The sequence below is a fragment of the Carcharhinus amblyrhynchos genome, chromosome 9 (genome assembly GCF_965287045.1).
Source record: "Carcharhinus amblyrhynchos chromosome 9, sCarAmb.v2.hapA, whole genome shotgun sequence".
Taxonomy (NCBI): Eukaryota; Metazoa; Chordata; class Chondrichthyes; order Carcharhiniformes; family Carcharhinidae; genus Carcharhinus; species Carcharhinus amblyrhynchos.
Window position 1 is genome coordinate 33,371,188 of NC_137332.1, and position 19,191 is coordinate 33,390,378.

The 19,191-nt window shown below is 41.9% G+C and overlaps 1 protein-coding gene across 2 annotated transcripts in view; it reads right to left on the reverse strand.

The window, feature by feature from the left end:
* Window positions 1-423: 423 nt before the first annotated feature.
* plpp3 (phospholipid phosphatase 3) overlaps window positions 424-19,191 on the reverse strand; it is a 134,276-nt gene continuing 115,508 nt past the window's right edge. For both annotated transcript variants that reach the window (XM_080195410.1, XM_080195409.1), the window contains exon 6: window positions 424-1,163. In XM_080195410.1, the coding sequence (XP_080051536.1) occupies window positions 1,044-1,163 (120 nt within the window). In that variant the 3' untranslated portion in view covers window positions 424-1,043. The remainder of the gene's footprint in view (window positions 1,164-19,191) is intronic.

Sequence of the window (19,191 nt, forward strand, 5' to 3'; positions counted from 1 at the left end):
AAGATAGGGTCTGGGTGGGATTGTGGTCGGTGCAGACTCGATGAGCCAAATGGCCTCCTTCTGCACTGTAGAAATTCTATGATAATGTTGAGATGAAGATATACATAATTTACTTGAATATGCCTCTGTCAGAAATTCTGTACAATAACGTATTTTCCACAAGGAGTTTTTATTTTAAAAGCACATGGGCAAAACATACAGCTAATTACACCAGAAAAATAGTCAAATGTTAACATTAAAATTCTACAAAGATCAAATGAGTTGAAGCTAAATATTTTTTTTACAAAAAACATAAAAATATAAAATACTAACAGATGACTTACTGTGATGTTTTATTATCGATGCAAGTGGTTCTAGCTGTAGTTTTATCAAAACTCATTTCCCCAACCATCCCTCTCCCCCACACCCCCCCCCCCTCCCTCCCCTCCCCTGGACAAAAGCTTAACAATATTTAAGTTGACTACATACAAAATATGTTTTTTAAAAATCAATGCTATTTTTTAAGCAGCACTTTGTAAATAACACAGGTCGAAACACATATAAACAAGTTTTAATTGCAGAGGATAAAATATCTAAAAAAAAGTTGCTTCAGAAATAATATTTTACATAGTTATCTTGTTTTAGTTTTTTTATATATTTATATATAAAATATGAAAGTTTACTGCCATGGTCCTCATTCACAATGAGATAGCCACTGGTTATGGGTTTGCACGTGGTATGTTTATTCAGTTTATTTTTTGTTGATCAAATGCACTCATTCGTTGGTGATCTATTGACCAATACAAATTCACAAGCTTGGAGTTTTCAGGTCTTCTGTGCGGTATTCGTTGCTTGACAAGAAATGCTGCTATGGTACATACCCACACGACAGTGGGTAAAATGTCTTTCTCCCTACATTCTACTGTCTGATGAGATTAGAGAGCAGCAAACTTGCTGTTCAGCAGTCACTATTTTATCTTTTGATTTCTTTCGTATTAGCTTCTGTCCATTTTGATATTTTGTTGTCGTGGCTGCCATTAGTTCCCCTATTGCAAATAAGACACTTAGATCAGTCCGTGATGGTTGTTCCTGTCAATGATGTCCACAGGCGTAATTATCTCTTTTCTCACCGGGGGAGGAGGGATTCTCATTTTGGGTTTGAAAAGGTTGGACACGTAGAAGGCCTGTGGGAGTCAAGAACATTATCGATTAGATGGTTATAGATGCAATGGGGGAAAACACTATTACTCGATAGGCAATTATATCCAAAGACAGGCTTTCATCAATAGTCAAGGAAATGAAAAATACAAATATCTTGGTCTTTTCCCAACTAATTCATTCATGCTCCTTTGGATTTTCTTTAAAAATGTGAATATTAATGATGGGAAGTAATTTGTTGAGAGCTAGTTGGGAGACACCCAGCTGTCTGGATGATTCAGCAAGCGTCTCCCCACTGTAATTGATACTAACTCAGCTGTTCCCTGCCTATTTCCCTAACTCGTTCATCAGAAAGGAAAGGGTTGCACTCATATTTCTCAGAAAATCCTAAACACTTTACGCAATGTGTTAATCTGAAATCCAATTACTGTTGTTACTTTGGCAAGCATATGGAAACTGCTGATGATAACTCTGTTCTTAGAAGTGATTGTTTCCTCCCACGCACTTCTATCGCAACACATTCTGCAAAGGTAATTTTCTGGTGACTGAATGGTTTTCTATGAAAACATGAAGTGATCCCTTAGAGAATCTTAACCAGAAAATGCTGGAAAATCTCAGCAGGTCTGACAGCACCCGTGAAGAGAGAATACAGCTTATGCTTCAAGTCTGGATGACCCTTTGTCAGAGCTCAGTCAGTCATGTTGACTCTATTCTCCCTCCGCAGATGCTGTCAGACCTGCTGAGATTTTCCAGCACTTGGTTTTTGATTCCAGCAACTGCAGTATTTTGCCCTTATCCATGGAGAATTTGACTGCGGTAGTTTAAGGGGAAAGCTCTCAGAGGGTCATGTGACCTGTTTGGCCAATCAGGCCAGAGCAGGCAAATCCTGGAACTGAGCATTGGCTTACCTCGTCAGTTAGGAGTTTGGAGTCATGGAGTACAATAGCCTTTACATCACTCTCTGCACATAGTTACTTCCTTAATGAACCACTCATTCATTAATCTACTTAGTGAACACCCATCTTTGCAAGATACTAACACCTACCATCTCCCCTCAGCCTCCCCTGCTGTCTACAGCTCCATTCCCATCACTGCTCAATAATTGTCTGTCTATTGTTAGAGTGTAGACACTGCGCTTAGCAAATCAAAAGCACTGCACATTGTCAAGCTTTGTCACTGTAAATATACGCTGACACAAAGGCAGAACTTCCCTATCTGAGTTGAGATCGGGAGGCAATTTTGCCCATGTACAGACGTGGATTAACATTGACAAAAGCACAGAAATCTACTCTTCTTCAGCCAGAGAGTCAGCTGGATACTCAGCAGAAGTACATATTTTTTGGTGTTAAGGTAAGTGATAACAGTGGAGCACAGTGTATCTATGTATTTCAGTTAACATTGTTTCCTGTCATTTTAACTTTGTGCAACAAATTTGGACACTATAGTACTGCTGCTGAATAAATAATTCGGGATTTTGGAACATTATCTTCAACAGAGAAAAGCGTAAGTTCAAGTTTCTGCATTTTATTTCAGTTACACACATAAAAATTGAACAGATGATCCACCTGCAGAGTTTACTAGCTGGGGATCTAGATCGAATCCATTTTCCCAGTTCTGACCACACAAAAAGCAAGTCGCGGCACTAAGGCAACCTGCCAGAGACAGTCAATGAAGAGATGCAATATTAAATTAACTTCCTGGTTGCCCAGTTACGTCAGTAGACAAAGCAACGTGAAAAAGCCAACACCTGACAATCTCAAGGGGCAGCCCACAAACAGGACAGGAGCTGACAGGAAGCTTTTACAACCAACCATGCCATCAAAAAAATGTAAATCCAGATTTGTGTACTCCCTCCATTTGCCTGTCATTTATTCATTTTATTAAAATCTTTCTAAACACTACCATCTCAATGAAATATTTTCAGTGGTCAGTAATCAAAGTTCACATGATTACTTTATTAGGAAAAATATGGGACATTCCATTGATAATTGCCTTATGCTAATTTGTTCTATTACTGTGTCAAAGGTCGACGTCCAAAGCTTTATACATTTATACAAGACACTTTACAAAGCAAAACCATTTCTCAATAAGCAACAACTATTGCGTGCATGCATTCTAAAATATCAGAATGCATCTTTTTCTTATTGTGCATACTGAGGTATTTTAAAAACATATTAACCTTTCTTCTCCAACTCAGTGGTGGGAACATCTTCGACCCCCACCAAAAACTCCGTACACTTGCAATCAATGCTACTCTTCTCCCCAGCGCTGAGCCAGGCAGTTTACAACATGGCATTCTGTCTGACCCCTCAAGCCGAACCTCTGACCCCATATCCTCTCCATCACAACTACTTCAGTATGACACAGCACTCTTCGGTCTGACTGAAAAGATTAGGAGGTCAAGCCTTAAGCACAGAGGAAAAGCCACATTGTCGGAAGTGCTCTTTCTTTTCGAAGTGACATTACCCCAAGTCTTCACTCACCCGCTCAGGTGAAGATAAAAGATTTCATGCCACTATTCAAATAGCAGACAGCCGGCCTCCCAGCCAGGTGGTTCCCGCCGGCAGGAGGTGATTTCCCATCAAAAATCTCTCTCATACCACTGGGTGGAGGTGCACTGCTGGCGGGACCAGAGAATCTCTCTGGCATGAACGGCCAGAGAATTCTGCCCAATATCGATCCTTTAAATAACATCACTAGAACAGATTAACTCCATCTCGTTCCTGTTTAGAGAACCTCGCTGCGTATAGATTGGCTGCAGCATTGGACTATAAACTAATCAGTAAGTATACTGAAAAGCTCTTTCTTTCTTATCTGCTGAATCTAATCACGTACAAGATAACAACCTTTATGTGTATTATTCTATGGGATGTGCAGGGAAACGAGAGTGTCTGACCCGCAAGTAAATCCAATTGACGTACACTTTGCCTTTCAGATGTCAAGAGCATATGTGCATTCACACAATATCCTGATCAGAGGACACGTCTACTCTCTATTAAGTAGAATAAGTTGGTTTGAAATGGCCTGACTCTTTCTTAGGCACATTCTGTTTCCTGTACTTAACAATCCACACCCACAAAATAATCTCAAGGGGATATAACGGTTATCATATTTCCAATTACAATGAATTATGCACAGCCATCCTTTTTCCCCCTTTTAGCAGCTATGTGTTCAGAGTCTCTTATCTTAAAAGACATTCACATTTCTTTATCAACTTCTGTAGAGTGAAATTCAGGCCAAGTGCAGACCATGTATTTTATAACAGTTATCAGTTTTCTTGGCGCTCTTACAGAAATTTGAGATTTTTTTAAAAATTCTCACGATATTACCGGAAAGAAAATATCGCTTGATGACGTTTGGTTAAGTGAAAAGGTCAATTATGTACCAATATTTCTGAAAGCCATTCAAAAAGCTTTCTAAATGGGACAAGAGTCAGACATTCATAGGCTGTGAATCTACTCCTCCCCCACTTCCACCCTGTGAGAACTCTGGGTTAGAGGCCACTAATTGCACACGAGGACAGTCAGCCACTACCAGCTCTGTCATATCACCCATCCCCAAGGCACCTCTTTTTCATAATGGCGGTTGGAAGTCCTATGTTGAGTCATACTAATATAGGACACACGGCAACACTGTCAAAGCTGCTGCTTGCAGCACGCAAATTTGTTTTAGGAAAACAAATGTATGCTAGACAATTTAAAAATTAAGCACAGAATCCAATAACAGAACAAAGAACAAAGAAAATTATAACACAGGAACAGGTCCTTCAGCCCTCCATGCCTTTCACCGACCATGCTGCCTGACTTAACTAAAACCCCCTACCCTTCTGGGCATCATAATCCCTCTATTCCCATCCTATTCATGTATTTGTCCAGACACCCCTTTAAACTCATGATCATATCTACTTCCACTACCTTCCCTGGCAGTGAATTCCAGGCACCCACCATACGCTGTAAAAAAACTTGCCTCGTACATCTCCTTTAAACCGTGCCCCTTGCACCTTAAACTTATGCCCCTAATGATTGATTCTTCCACCCTGGGAAAAAGCTTCTGCCTATCCATTCTGTCCATGTTACTCATAATCCTGAAAACCTCTATCAGGTCATCCCTCAACCTCCTTAGTTCCAGTGAGGACAAGCCAAGTTTCTCCAACCTCTCCTCAAAGCTAATGCCCTCCATACCAGGCAACATCATCGTGGATAGAGGATTGGCTGTCAAATAGGAGGCAGAGAGTGGGGGTCAAAGGGTGCTATTCGGATTGGCAGTTGGTGACTAGTGGAGTGCCCCAGGGGTCGGTGCTGGGGCCTCAGCTATTTAGCATTTATATAGATGATCTGGAGGAGGGAACCGAGTGTATGGTGTCGAAATTTGCTGATGACACCAAGATTGGTGGAACGGCAAATTGCGCGGGGGGTGTGGAGAGTCTGCAGAAGGATCTAGATAGGCTGGGCAAATGGGCCAGGAACTGACAAATGGAATTTAATGTTGGCAAGTGCGAGGTGGTCCACTTTGGTAGGAATAATGGAAGGAAGGACTATTACTTACATGGCGAAAAACTGCAGCAGGCGACGGTGCAGAGGGACCTCGGGGTCCTTGTGCATGAGTCACAAAAACCCAGCCTGCAGATGGTCAGGAAGGCTAATGGGATGCTGGCCTTCATAGCGAGGGGGATTGAATATAAAAGTAGGGAGGTCTTGCTGCAGCTGTATAGAGCACTGGTGAGGCCGCAGCTGGAGTACTGTGTGCAGTTTTGGTCACCACACTTACGCAAGGATATTTTGGCCTTGGAGGGAGTGCAGAGGAGGTTTACTAGGCTGATACCGGAGTTGAGGGGGTTGAGCTATGAGGAGAGGCTGAATAAACCAGGCTTGTACTCATTAGAGTTTAGAAGAATGAGGGGAGATCTCATTGAGACATATAAGATGATGAATGGGATGGATAGGATAGAGGTGGAGAGACTCTTCCCGCTCAGAAAGGACAGTAGGGCTAGGGGGCACAGCCTCAAGATAAAGGGGGGGCGGTTTAGAACGGAGTTGAGGAGGAACTTCTTCACTCAAAGGGTGGTGAATCTCTGGAATTCTCTGCCCATTGAAGTGGTGGAGGCTGCCTCGCTAAATATTTTTAAGACGCGGATTGATGGGTTTTTGATAAGCGAGGGGATTAAGGGTTATGGGGAGAGGGCGGGAAAGTGGAACTGAGCCATGGCAGATCAGCCATGATCTTATTGAATGGCGGGGCAGGCTCGAAGGGCTAGATGGCCTACTCCTGCTCCTATTTCTTATGTTCTTATGTTCTAAATCTTTTCTGTACCCTCTCCAAAGCATCCACATCCTTCTGGTAGTGTGGCGACCAGAATTGAACATTATATTCCAAGTGCGGCCTAACTAAGGTTCTATAAAGCTGCAACATGACTTGCCAATTTTTAAACTCAATACCCCGGCCGATGAAGGCAAGCATGCCGTATGTCTTCCTGACTATCTTCTTCACCTGCGTTGCCATTTTCAGTGACCTGTGTGCCTGTACACCTAGATCTCTTTGCCTATCAATACTCTTAAGGACTCTGCCATTTACTGTATATTTCCTATCTGTATTAGACCTTCCAAAATGCATTATCACAGATTTGTCCAATTAAACTCCATCTGCCATCTCTCTGCCCAAGTCTCCAAACAATTTATACCTTGCTGTATCCTCTGATGGTCCTCATCACTACTCGCAAATCCACCAAACTTTGTGTTGTCCACAAACTTACTAATCAAACCAGTTATGTTTTCCTCCAAATTATTTACATATATTATATGAAGCAAAGGTCCCAGCACTGATCCCTGAGGAACGCCATTTGTCACAGCCCTTCATTTAGAAACGCACCCTTCCACTGCTACACTTTGTCTTCTTTGATCGAGCCAGTTTTATCACTACTTTGCCAGCTCCCCTCTGATCCCATACGATTTCACCTTCTGCCATGAGGGACCTTGTCAAAGGCCTTACTGAAGTCCATGTAGACAATACTGACTGCCCTAACCTCATCAATCATCTTCGTCACTTCCTCGAAAAACTCAATCAAGTTAGTGAGACATGACCTCTCCTTCACAAAACCATGTAGCCTCTCACTAATACGTCCACTTGTTTCCAAGTGGGAGTAAATCCTGTCTCAAAGAATCCTCTCCAATAATTTCCCTACCACTGATGTAAAGCTCACCAGTCTGTAATTACCTGGATTATTCTTGCTCTTCTTAAACAAAGGAACAACATTGGCTATTCTCCTATCCTCTGGGACCTCCTCTGTAGGACGCCTCAAAACACCAGGTTAAAGTCCACCAGGTTTATTTGGTAGCACAAGCCACAAGCTTTCAGAGCCTCAAGCTCCTTCATCAGGTGAGTGGGAGTTCTGTTCACAAACAGGGCATATATAGATACAAACTCAATTTACGAGATAACGGTTGGAATGCAAGTCTTTACAGGTAATCAAATCTTATAGGTACAGACAATGTGAGTGGAGAGAGGGTTAAGCACAGGTTAAAGAGATGTGTTTTGTCTCCAGACAGGACAGTTAGTGAGGTTTTGCAAGCCCAGGCAAGTTGTGGGGTTTACAAATAGTGTGACATGAACCCAAGATCTCAGTTGAGGCTGTTCTCATTTGTGTGGAACTTGGCTATCAGTTTCTGCTCAGCAATTCTGCATTATCGTGTGATGTGAAGGCTGCCTTGGATGCCCGTGACTGCTGAAGTGTTCCCCATCAGGAAGAGAACACTCCTGCCTGATGATTGTTGAGTGGTGTTCATTTATCCATTGTCATAGCGTCTGCATGGTCTCCTCAACGTACCATTTACCATGCCTCAGGACATCCTTTCCTGCAGCGTATCAGGTAGTCAACATTGGCCGAGTTGCAAGAGTACGTACCGTGTACCTTGTGGATGGTGTTCTCACATGAGATAATGGCACCCGTGTCAGTGATCCAAGTTGTCTTGCAGAGGTTGCTGTGGCAGGGTTGTGTGGTGTTGTGGTCATTATTCTCCTGAAGGCTGGGTAGTTTGCTGGAGACAATGGTCTGTTTGAGGTTGTGGGGTTGTTTGAAGGCAAGAAATGGGGTGTGGGAATGGCCTTGGCAAGATGTTCATCTTCATCGATGACATGTTGAAGGCTCCGGAGAAGATGCTGAAGCTTCTCTGCTCCAGGGAAGTACCGGACGACGAAGGGTATTCTGTCTGCCATGCCCCGACTGTGCTTACCCCAGTCCAAAGCCGACATCTCCACATCATGACTTCCTCTGTAGCCAGTGAGGGTACAAAGATTTCTCTCAAGACCCCAGCAACTTCCTCCCTTACCTCTCTGTGTTTTGGGGAACATCCCATCGGGCCCTGGGGACTTGTCTACCTTAATGTTTCTCAAGAACCCCAGCACCTCCTCCTTTTTGATCTCAAAATGATTCAAACTCGCTACACACCCCTTCCCAGATTTATCATCCACCAAGACCTTCTCTTTGGTCAATCCTGATGCAAAGTACTCATTTAATATCATGCCCATTTCCTCTGGCTCCATGCATAGCTTCTTTCCCCTGTCCTTGAGTGGGCCTACCTTTTCCCTGGCTACCCTCTTGTTCTGTATATATGTATAAAGAGCCTTGAAGCACTGCACTGACAAGTTGAATCTCAGTGATAGAATATAAATCCAAGAAGATGTCAAAGTTTCATAAAAATAATAAAGGCATAGAATAGACTAACTCTATTGCAGAATAAGTAGATCTCTTTTCTTGAAGAAGTCTTACAAAATTTTGTCCTGCCCACGGATCACAATTTCAGCTCCTCCATTACTTAAGTTGATATCATAGAATCCCTACAGCACAGAAAGAGGGCATTTGGCCAATCATGTCTGCACTGACCACAATCCCACCCAGGCCCTACCCCCATATCCCTACATATTTACCCACTAATCCCTCTAACCTATGCATCTCAGGACACTAAAGGCAATTTTAGCTTGGCCAATCAACCTAACCTGCACATCTTTGGACTGTGAGAGGAAACCCACGCAGACACGAGGAGAATGTGCAAACTCCACACAGACAATGACCCAAGCCAGGAATTGAACCCAGGTCCCTGGAACTGTAAAGCAGCAGTGCTATCCACTGTGCTACCATGCCACCCTAACTGGATGCTGGACTAACAAGTACCATCTCCTCCATCTAGAAAATACCTATCTCGATTCTGTCCCTCGGCTATAGTGAATCTGCAAGTGCACTACTGGTGTAAATGGTCAGTTTGTACTTGTGTACTGTACATTTCTAGCTTTTACCCAATATTCATTATGTTCAGAAGTAGGCACAGAAATAATGGACCCTCTGAACAGAACAGGAAACGGATGAATCACCTTTCACACAGTACACACTGGGTACATTGGAAAATTATTATTGCTTCTTTAAAGCCGATCTTTGCTCACATGCATGCCATTGCAATGTTCATACAAAAGAGTACTGATTCCAAGTCCTCCTCCAAAACAAAATAATTGATGCACTTGAACATGGATGAAACAGGAGGGACAGCCTGCTCAGAGTTATCAGTGGTGGTGGGCCAGATACCATGCCTTTTGGGTGAGGGCAATCATGCAGTTTTGGCAACAGCCTGGTTCAGTTTAAATGATAAAGTGTCCTTTCCGATAACCCAAAAAGCTCATCATCTTGCACACTGGCAGACACAGAATCACAGGATCCTTACAGTGCAGAAGCAGGCCATTCCACCCAATGAGCCTGCACCGACAACAATCCTGCCCAGTCCGTATCCCGGCAACCCTGACACTAAGTGGCAATTTAGCATGGCCTATCAACCTAATCCACACATCTTTGGAGTGCTGGAGGAAACCAGAGAACTGGAGGAAACCTGTGCAGACATGGGGAGAATGTGCAAACTCCACACAGACAGTGACCCAAGGCTGGAACTGAACCCGCATCCCTGGAACTGCAAGGCAACAGTGCTAACCATTGTGCCACCCAAACACTTCTGGGACATCGCTTCTATTTAATGGTGCAGTTACTGACTCCTTGTTGCTTTCTTTTTCACAAATGCGATATTCCCATGAAATTTGGAGATTTCACCACAGCTGCAAATTAACTGTGCAATCAGACTGATTTTGTCATCCAATTTAAAGGTTGCTCTCGTCTGAAAAAAAACTGCTTTTGAAAATTGATTTTCACGCGAGACACAAGGCGCATTTAAAAGAATCTCAGATTGAAATACAAAGAGTGGTTTTCTACCGCAGAGTGCCAGTGATTACCTTCTTTATAATCAATGTCAAGTGATCATTATAGCTGTGAGTAATGGAGCACCCTTCCAAATCTTGGGGGGAGGAGAGGGGGTAAAAAGGCAATGAGTCAGCTCTTACAATCTCAGCTCCAGGAGAACAATACAGTGTCATGTAACAGAGATAGACGCAAGGTTAAAGGTCATAGTTTACTACTGAATTATTAAGCGGCCACAATGTGTTCAGGAAGGATGTGCCTCTTAGTCAGGATATGATGAGCTAATGATAAAAATATTCCTTTAAGTGAACCCTGGCATTAATCAGATATTTACTAAAATAATGAAGTTTTGACCTTTTTACGCACAGGGTATTGTGCCGGAGATGACATAATTTAATTGGTGTTGAAATTCTGTAGTTTGCCATTTGAGGATTAGTTATGAGAAATAAATGATTTGTCATTTATGTCTGATATTTATGTAGGTCAGAGGTTGGGAAATAAAGAGATATTATTCTGTTTCTTAAAAGAACTGAAATTTATATCTGTGGGTGCATAACGTTTCAGTTTTTAAAATAATATATTTTAGTATATTGAAGCAAAAAGTTCCTCTCAACAGTATGAAGTAACACAGTTGTATATGGTGCTGCTGTGATGGGTTGGAATTTAATTTTGTTCCCCCTCTTCCCCAAGCTCCCATCAGTTACTGGGTCACATTTCAATCCATTGTAAAGCTACTATTATAGCAGAAAAACTGAGATCTGCCTGAATAATCAAGGCATATTTTGCTGCCTACTTAAAGTTTGTGTTGGAATCTTTTACTTACACAACCAGTAGCCTGCAATTATTTTTAATCATTCACTTTAATAAGCGGAAAATCATGGACTGGAACAGCAAAGCCACCCCAGTAAAGAATTTTGGCTTGTAAGTTACAGATGTTCATTTACAAAACCTGAAACAAAGAAACCAATATAGAATAGAATCCCCACAGTGCAGAAGGAGGCCATTCAGCCCATCGAGTCTGCACTGACCACAATCCCACCCAGGCCCTTATCAAAGAATAACAGACAATAAAAATAGGAGGTGCAGTGGTTAGCACTACTGCCTCAAAGTGCCAGGGACCCAGGTTCAATTCCAGCCTCGGGTCACTGTTGGTTGGGGAGTTTGCAAATTCTCCCCATGTCTGTGTGGGTTTCCTCTAAAAAGGGGCAGGTTAAGTTGTTTGGCTGTGCTAAATTGCCCCTTAATATCAGGGGAATTAGTAGAGTAAATACATGCGGTTATAGGAATAGGGCCTGGGTGGGATTGTTGTCAGTGTGGGCTTGATGGGCCAAATGGCCTCCTTCTGCACAGTAGGGATTCTATGATTCGATTCTATGATAATATTTAAAACCATGTTATCACTTCTGAATCAGGTGGCTGTGAGTTCAAGTCCACTGACAGAGATCTGAGCACACAAACCCCAGCTGACATTGCGGTACTGAAGGGTGTGTGGTACTGTCAGAGATGCCATAATTTGGATGAGGCATTAAGCAAGCTTTGTTCTTTCAGCTGGATGTAAAAGATTCCATGGCACGATTTTGAATAAGAACAGGGAGTCACCACTGGTATCCCGGACAGAATTTATTCCTCAATCAAATTTACAAAAACAAATTATCTGGTCTTCATCATTTTACTCCTTGTGGGAAGCTACAATTGGCTGCTGGTTTTCCAATGTTACATTGTGACTATATTTCAGAAGTCCTTCATTAATTGTACAGCATTTTGGCATTTTGAAAGGCACTATGCAAACGCAAGTCTTTCATTTATACTTCTTTACGCCTACTCAGTTTGACTATATGGGTAATCCAAGTTAACAATCTAATTCAATATAATGCTACATAAATTAGATATTATGGCTCTGGTTGATTTATCTATATATTTAAAATATCTTCAAATTACCCCCTCTCCAGGTCACATTACACATTTCTACTCAATAAACCCTATAATTTTATTGCAAGAGCCATGTTTCTAGTTGCCAAAACATTTCTGGGACTATTTATAGTAACCATTGCCTTAAATTTAAGTGACTCTAAGAAACTATAAGATGTCATAAGAAGGAACAGAAAAGGCACTCACAAGCCCCCCAGGATTTTAGAAACTAGCTGTTTCATAGCCTGGTCACTCCTGAATTCTTTGAATGACTTAAAATAATGAAGTAAAGCAGCCAAACCCTTGAATTTATATCATCTTGACAACAATTGGTTCAACCATCCGTTTAAAAACTTGCCCCCCCCCCCACCCCCTCAGCCTTTTTCTAACTTCTGGAACATACATTAATAGTTACATTGCTGCCACCCTCTCTCTCTTTCTCTGGGGGTGATTTTGAGCCCATGTCAGCCATTAGCATAAACAGCAATGAGAAAAACAAAACAACAAAACCAAAATCTTGAGAGTCAGGAAGTGAGATTCTCGCCAGCGAGATCTTTCATTTTCCAACTTTCCACACCCGCACGCACTGGTGATGTAGTGAGGTTCCTGCCCAGAGGAGGGGGCAAATTTAAATATAATTAAATGGCTCCCCAGCAGTGTTCCCCTCTCACTGAATATTCATATCTCACCAGCCGGGTGACATTTATGAACTTGAAACAGTCATATGAAACCTGCCAGGGGAAAGACCTTCTGGGGGAGTTCTAATGTGGCTTGTGGGGGGTGGGGGGGGGGGGGGGGGGGTCTGCTTATGTGTGTGCGCACGCATGTGTGTTGGGGGTTGGAGCCTCAATGCAATGATGCAATGTCTGTGTATGTGTGTGTGCGTGCATGGGGGATGGGGGAGCAGGGAGTTAAACCCACACAGACACAGGAAGAACGTGCAGGCTCCGCACAGACAGTGGCCAAGCCAGGAATCGAACCCAGATCCCTGGCACTGTGAGGTACCACCACACCACCCACATTCTCCATTCTCACTGATAGCAGGGGTACATTTTTCAGGTAAGCCATCAGCCCTTGTTTCTTTTAGTACCCTAAGATAATACAACCAGGGTGGAGCGATCGAGATTGAAGAATCCCACCCCAATGCGTGCTTCACTCCCCCCATCCCCAGGAATGGAGAATTTGCCACTCAACCAAAACCCCCATTAACTGCAGCAGAGTCAGAGAGTCCCAGCCAAGGACAAGGTTGGAGGTTCCTAACGGCTGTGCAACAGGGTCCTGGAGGTGTATTACTGAATCTTAGTTTGAATCAGTACACCACGTTTTCCAGTCAAATGGGGCTTTTCCAGCATCCCACTGCTTCAACAGGTTGGCCATCGGCCCTTTTTTCTTTTAGTACCCTATGATAATACAATCCTTCCCTGGGGAATCGTTGGTTCAGACTCCTATTTAGCATATCTCAGTTTGTTCATATTGGATTTGTTTTTGCAGAGAACAAGTTACTGATGTTTCCCTGGCAAATACATCAAGGAAATACTTAAGGTTTTAAAAAACTATTTTATGCTCGTCTTTAGTTCAGTCATGTTGGTGTCCTTTAGGGTCATTGTTGTATTTGACAAAAGCAGTTATTGTTTTGCTGTTTAGCAGATTTGCAGCCAAACCAAGAAACAGATTTCCTTTAACTTGATTTAGGATCAAACTGTTTTCTAATTCCACTGAAAAAGCCTTTGTAAAATTTGCTGTTGGCCCACAAAAGCTCAATAGCAGATCACACTGATCATAATTTTTCTATAGACACTGTTACTCAAGGGTCCATCATTTACGTTCTCTATGTTACCTGAGGCACTTGTTCATGATCAAAGTCAGGCTATTTATTACCTCTTGGGGCTTACTTCATACATTGAATCGCAAAACAGCAAACATCATATTTACTAACTTGGACCTAAGCCCTTCAGGGTCTCTCAGTTTCAAGGTAGTCTTTCATTAAAATAACCCCCCACTTCTCATCGCACCTCCTTGTCTATATTATCTGATCATAAAAAAAAATTGTAGATTAGAACAGAATAAGGACTCCGCATTTACATCACGTCCCCCTCTGCACCAAGCACTTTACAGCCAATAAAGTATTTCTGAAATGTAGTTACTGTTGTAATATAGCCAAATTGCTTTTTGTAGGGCCTGGGTATAAACTATGGGGTAATGAGTGAACAACCTGCTTTGGTGATGGTTGATTATAAACAGATTACCTTGTCATTATCACAAATGCATCCAAATTAGCTGGCGTTTTACCTACCATGAAACAGTGCCAACATTTTTAAGAAAGTCAAAACAAAATAATTAACTGACTATAAACTGTTTTGGAACAGACTGAGGTTATGAAAGGTGACATATAAATCTTTGACTTTATTTGGACCTATGTGAGTGCCATCTAGCAATATAACTGGGGCCTCAATATGCACAAACAGATCACAAAGCTAAAGCTCTGCACTTAAGTGGGATTAACAGCAATTCCTCCATAACTGTCTTAGAATCATAGAATCTCCACAGTGTAGAAAGAGGCCATTTGGCCCATCGAGTCTGCACCAATCACAATCCCTTCCAGGCCCTATCCCCACAATCTCACTTATTTACCCTTAATAATACCTGCACTTAGGGACAATTTTGTATTGCCGATCAAACTAACCTGCACATCTTAACGATAAATAACCAAGAATTACAATAAACTATTGGTATGACCGCCGGACTTGGAAAGACAATTATGTTTTAAATGGTCTCTTTTAACTTAAGGTAAAACCTTGGAATGGGAGACGGTGTGAAGTTGTACTAAACTCTGTCTGTTGACAGCCCTTATGACTACATAGTCATGGGAACAGGAGGCACATATTCAGCCCTATTGAAAATCAGGTACAAACTTTAATATGCAGAGACAAAGGAGGAGGCAGTTGTTCTTGCTGTTTGTAGACTCTCAGACTCTCGGAGGCAGCCAGAAGCAGCAGGTGCTGCTAGGCCAGGCAACAGGAAAGAACTGTTCTGGAGTTAATCACCATTGGTAAAGATGGAACCCGTTTGAAGAAACAGAGCTTGTTGCAGAGAATTGAGAAGCAAAGAATCACCCATGAGTGCCTTGCTACTTGAAGTCCATTCAACCATGCTCAGAAGATTGAGTGAAGAGGACTTCATTTGAAACAACACTAGCAGATTCACCCTGGCTGCGTCGGGAGAAGAGAACCAGTTGAATCGTCAGAGACATCTACTTGGGACTTTAGATACAAGGCTACAAATCTGGTGAGAATGTGCCATAATGCATAAATGTGGCATGCAGTTTTTGATTGCGTTAAGAAGCTACTACAGAAACCGTTACTGTGATTTAATGTATTTAGTTTGAAGTTTATTTATGGGTGTCACAAGTAGGCTTACATTAACACTGCAATTAAGTTACTGTGGAAATCCCCTAGTCGCCACACTCTGACACTTGTTTGGGTACACTGGCCATGCTAAATTCTCCCTCAATGTACCTAACCAGCATGTCTTTTGGACTGTGGGAGGAAACTATGGCACCCGGAAGAAACCCACACAGACACGGGGAGAATGTGCAGCCTCTTCACAGACAGCGACCCAAGCCGGGAATTGAACCCGGGTCCCTGGCTCTGTGAGGCAGCAGTGCTAACCACTGTGCCACCATGCCATCCCATTGCTTAATAAACAATATTAGCCATGCTGACTCTAGATTGTTTGCTATAGTAAAAGTTTTACCACTTGAAATGTTGTCATGTAATTCCTTTGCGCTGGTCACTGGAAAATTTATATCTTTTTAAAGGTTATTTTGTCTCCACTGGGATTGTAATACCGTCAAACCAAGAGTTCAGAGTAAAAGTGATTCAAATAGGTTAGTTAATGATGATTACTAGTAGACTTGACCTTTATGCTAGATCTGGGTTGAACACTCCCTCACATAAACACATGATCCCAAGAGGCAGGAGCAACAGGCAAAGCAATGAATTTAATATTTTTTATGATTTTACTCTGAATAACAAGTAATTAATGTTGTACAGCTTTGCTGTAAAAAGTGTTAGGTTTTGCCGGAAATGAGGCACAGTACAAAAACCTACAGACTGCTTTATTGAAATGTAATATGTCATCTTGGTGTTGTTTGTTTTTATTTTCAACAGAATGAAAGCATTTACATTGTGGTCTTTTCAAAAATCATTGTACCACCACAGTGTTTACTATGGTGAGGCTCGAGAAACATCGACAAGAGTCTGTGGCTCTTTAAAAAGGAGAAAGTAAGTATAATTTCATCTAATGTACGTAAAACTGTAAAACAAAGGCCTGTTAAAAAGCTGATGCCTTCATTAACTCAGTAAAATACACACATCAACCTATTGTTTTATGGTGTAATGTAACATGAGTGACCAAACTGAACGTGGCTATATTGTAATGTATAACCCTCCAACTGTGAGACACTGGACTGTCTGTTTCTACTAATCATTTGACATTTGGGGATTAAATGTTGATTGCCGCCAGATCAAAAATAACAAAAAGGGAAAAAATAAATCATCGTTTAATGCCACTGTCTCTGCAGTTCAGAAGGAGGCCATTCAGCCCATTGGGCCTGCATCGACGACAATCCTATCCAGGCCCTATCCCTGATTATCCTGCTAATGCCCCTGAACTAAGGAACAATTTAGCATGGCCTATCCACCTAACCTGCACATCTTTGGATTCTGGGAGAAATCGGAACATCCGGAGAAAACGCACCGAGACACAGGGAGAATGTGCAAATCCCACATAGTCGCCAAGGTCGGAATTGAACCTGGGTTCCTTGCACTGTGAGGCAGCACTCTGCCACCATTTCCCTTCATATTTGAAAGAGAGAGACAGCTCACTAGGATAATTTTTTGAGCATTTTTTTAATAACATTAGTATTTATACATTGGTGTACAAACGTTTTGTCAGATACTAAATTATTGGATTCTAATTTGAAGATTTAGGATTTAATTCCAAGTCCACCAGATTGAGTATTGTAAGCATTTAAACTGCAGAACCAAAATCTTGCAATTTTATGAAAATTTTCTTGGGAGTTACAACCTAAAACTAAATTTGAAAAGATCACTTTGCTTCAGCAATCATGTGACTGTTCGATTGCTGGCAATTATCTTCCAAGATATTGCGCAAAAGGATGCTGAACTAAGCCAAAGCTAATCATTCTTAGAAATACTGTGGGGTGAAGAAAATTCATAATTGCAAAGGAAAATATAACTAAAATGTGGATGTAGATTAGGTCTGACTGCACATTTGTTTTCTTTATGATACATTATATCCTGTGGAGAATATTATTGGTGAACTGTACTTGGGCTGCACACAATGGTGCTAAATTCTTGGTTAAAAATACACATCAAGGTCTGCACATGATAGGAAATGTTATAAAATTAACAGTCGTATGGATCTCAACAGCTGTATCCTGGTGGCATGGCGGTGGTTAGCACTGCTGCCTCACAGTGCCAGGGAGGCGGGTTCGATCCCCAGCTTGGGTCACTGTCTGTATGAAGTCTGCACATTCTCCCTCTGTCTACATGGGTTTCCTCAGATGCTGCAGTTTCCTCCCACAATCCAAAGATGTACTGGTAAGGTGCATTGGCCATGCTAAATTCTCCCTCAGTATAACCTGAACAGATGTAGGATTATGGCAACTAGGGGATTTTCACAGTAACTTAATTGCAGTGTTAATGTAAGCCTACTTGTGACACAAAAATAAAAAAAATCCTCAACAATATCTTCCAAATCCTTGACCTCTACCGCCCAGAAGATCAAGAGCAGCACATGGGAACAGCACGACCCCAATAAGTTCCCCCTCTAGGCCGCGCACCATCCTAATTTGGGGCAATATCATTATTCCTTCACTATTGCTGAGTCAAAAACCTTGAACTCCCTCCTTACCACATTGTGGGAGGGGCTACACCAGATGGACAGCAGTGGTTTAAGGAGACAGCTCACCAAGCCCTTCTCAAGGACAATCAGGAATGTGCAATAAATGCTGGCCTGGTCAGTAATGCTCACATCCCAGGAAAGAAGGAAAAATCTTCACATAAAAATAATCCAGTAGTGCTTAATGTTGTCATTCCTTATTTCCAGTTTCATATAAACATGAAAAATTGGAGCATTAGGCCATTCAGCTTGTTCTGCCAATCAGTATGATCATGGCTCAATACTATACCTCCACTCTCTCCTTACCCCTGGATGCCTTTAGTGCTTAGAAATCCATCTATTTCTTTGTTAAATATATTCAGTGATTTGGCCTCCACAGCCTTCTGTGATAGAAAATTCCACAAGTTCATCACCCTGTAAGTGGAGAAATTTCTTCTCATCTCAGTCCTAAATAGCCTACCCCATACCCTGTGACCTTGACCCCTTGTTTTTCAAAACTCCAGTAAATATAGGCCTCATTGATCCAATTACTCCTCATACAACCATCCTGCTATCCCAGGAAACAGTCTGGTGAACCTTCACTACACTTTCTCTGCGGCAAGTATATCTTTTCTTAAGTAGAGAGATCAAAACCACACACAGCACTTCAGATGTGGTTTTAGCGAGGCCCTGTACAGTTGTAGTAAGACATCTTTGCTCCTGCACTCAAATTCTCTTGCAATGAAAGATAATATATAATTTGCCTTCCTAACTGTTTGTTAGACTTGCATGCTTGCTTTCAATGACTGGTGTACTAGGGCATCCAGGTCCATTTGTATATCTACATTTCCCAGTTTATCACCATTTACATAATACAGTTTTTCCAACCAAAGTGGATAACCTCACACTTATCCATGTTGTACTGCATCTGCCATGTATTTGGCCACTTACTCAACTTGTCTAAATTACCTTCAAAGTCTTTTTACTTCCTTCTCACCACTCACAACTCCACCTGG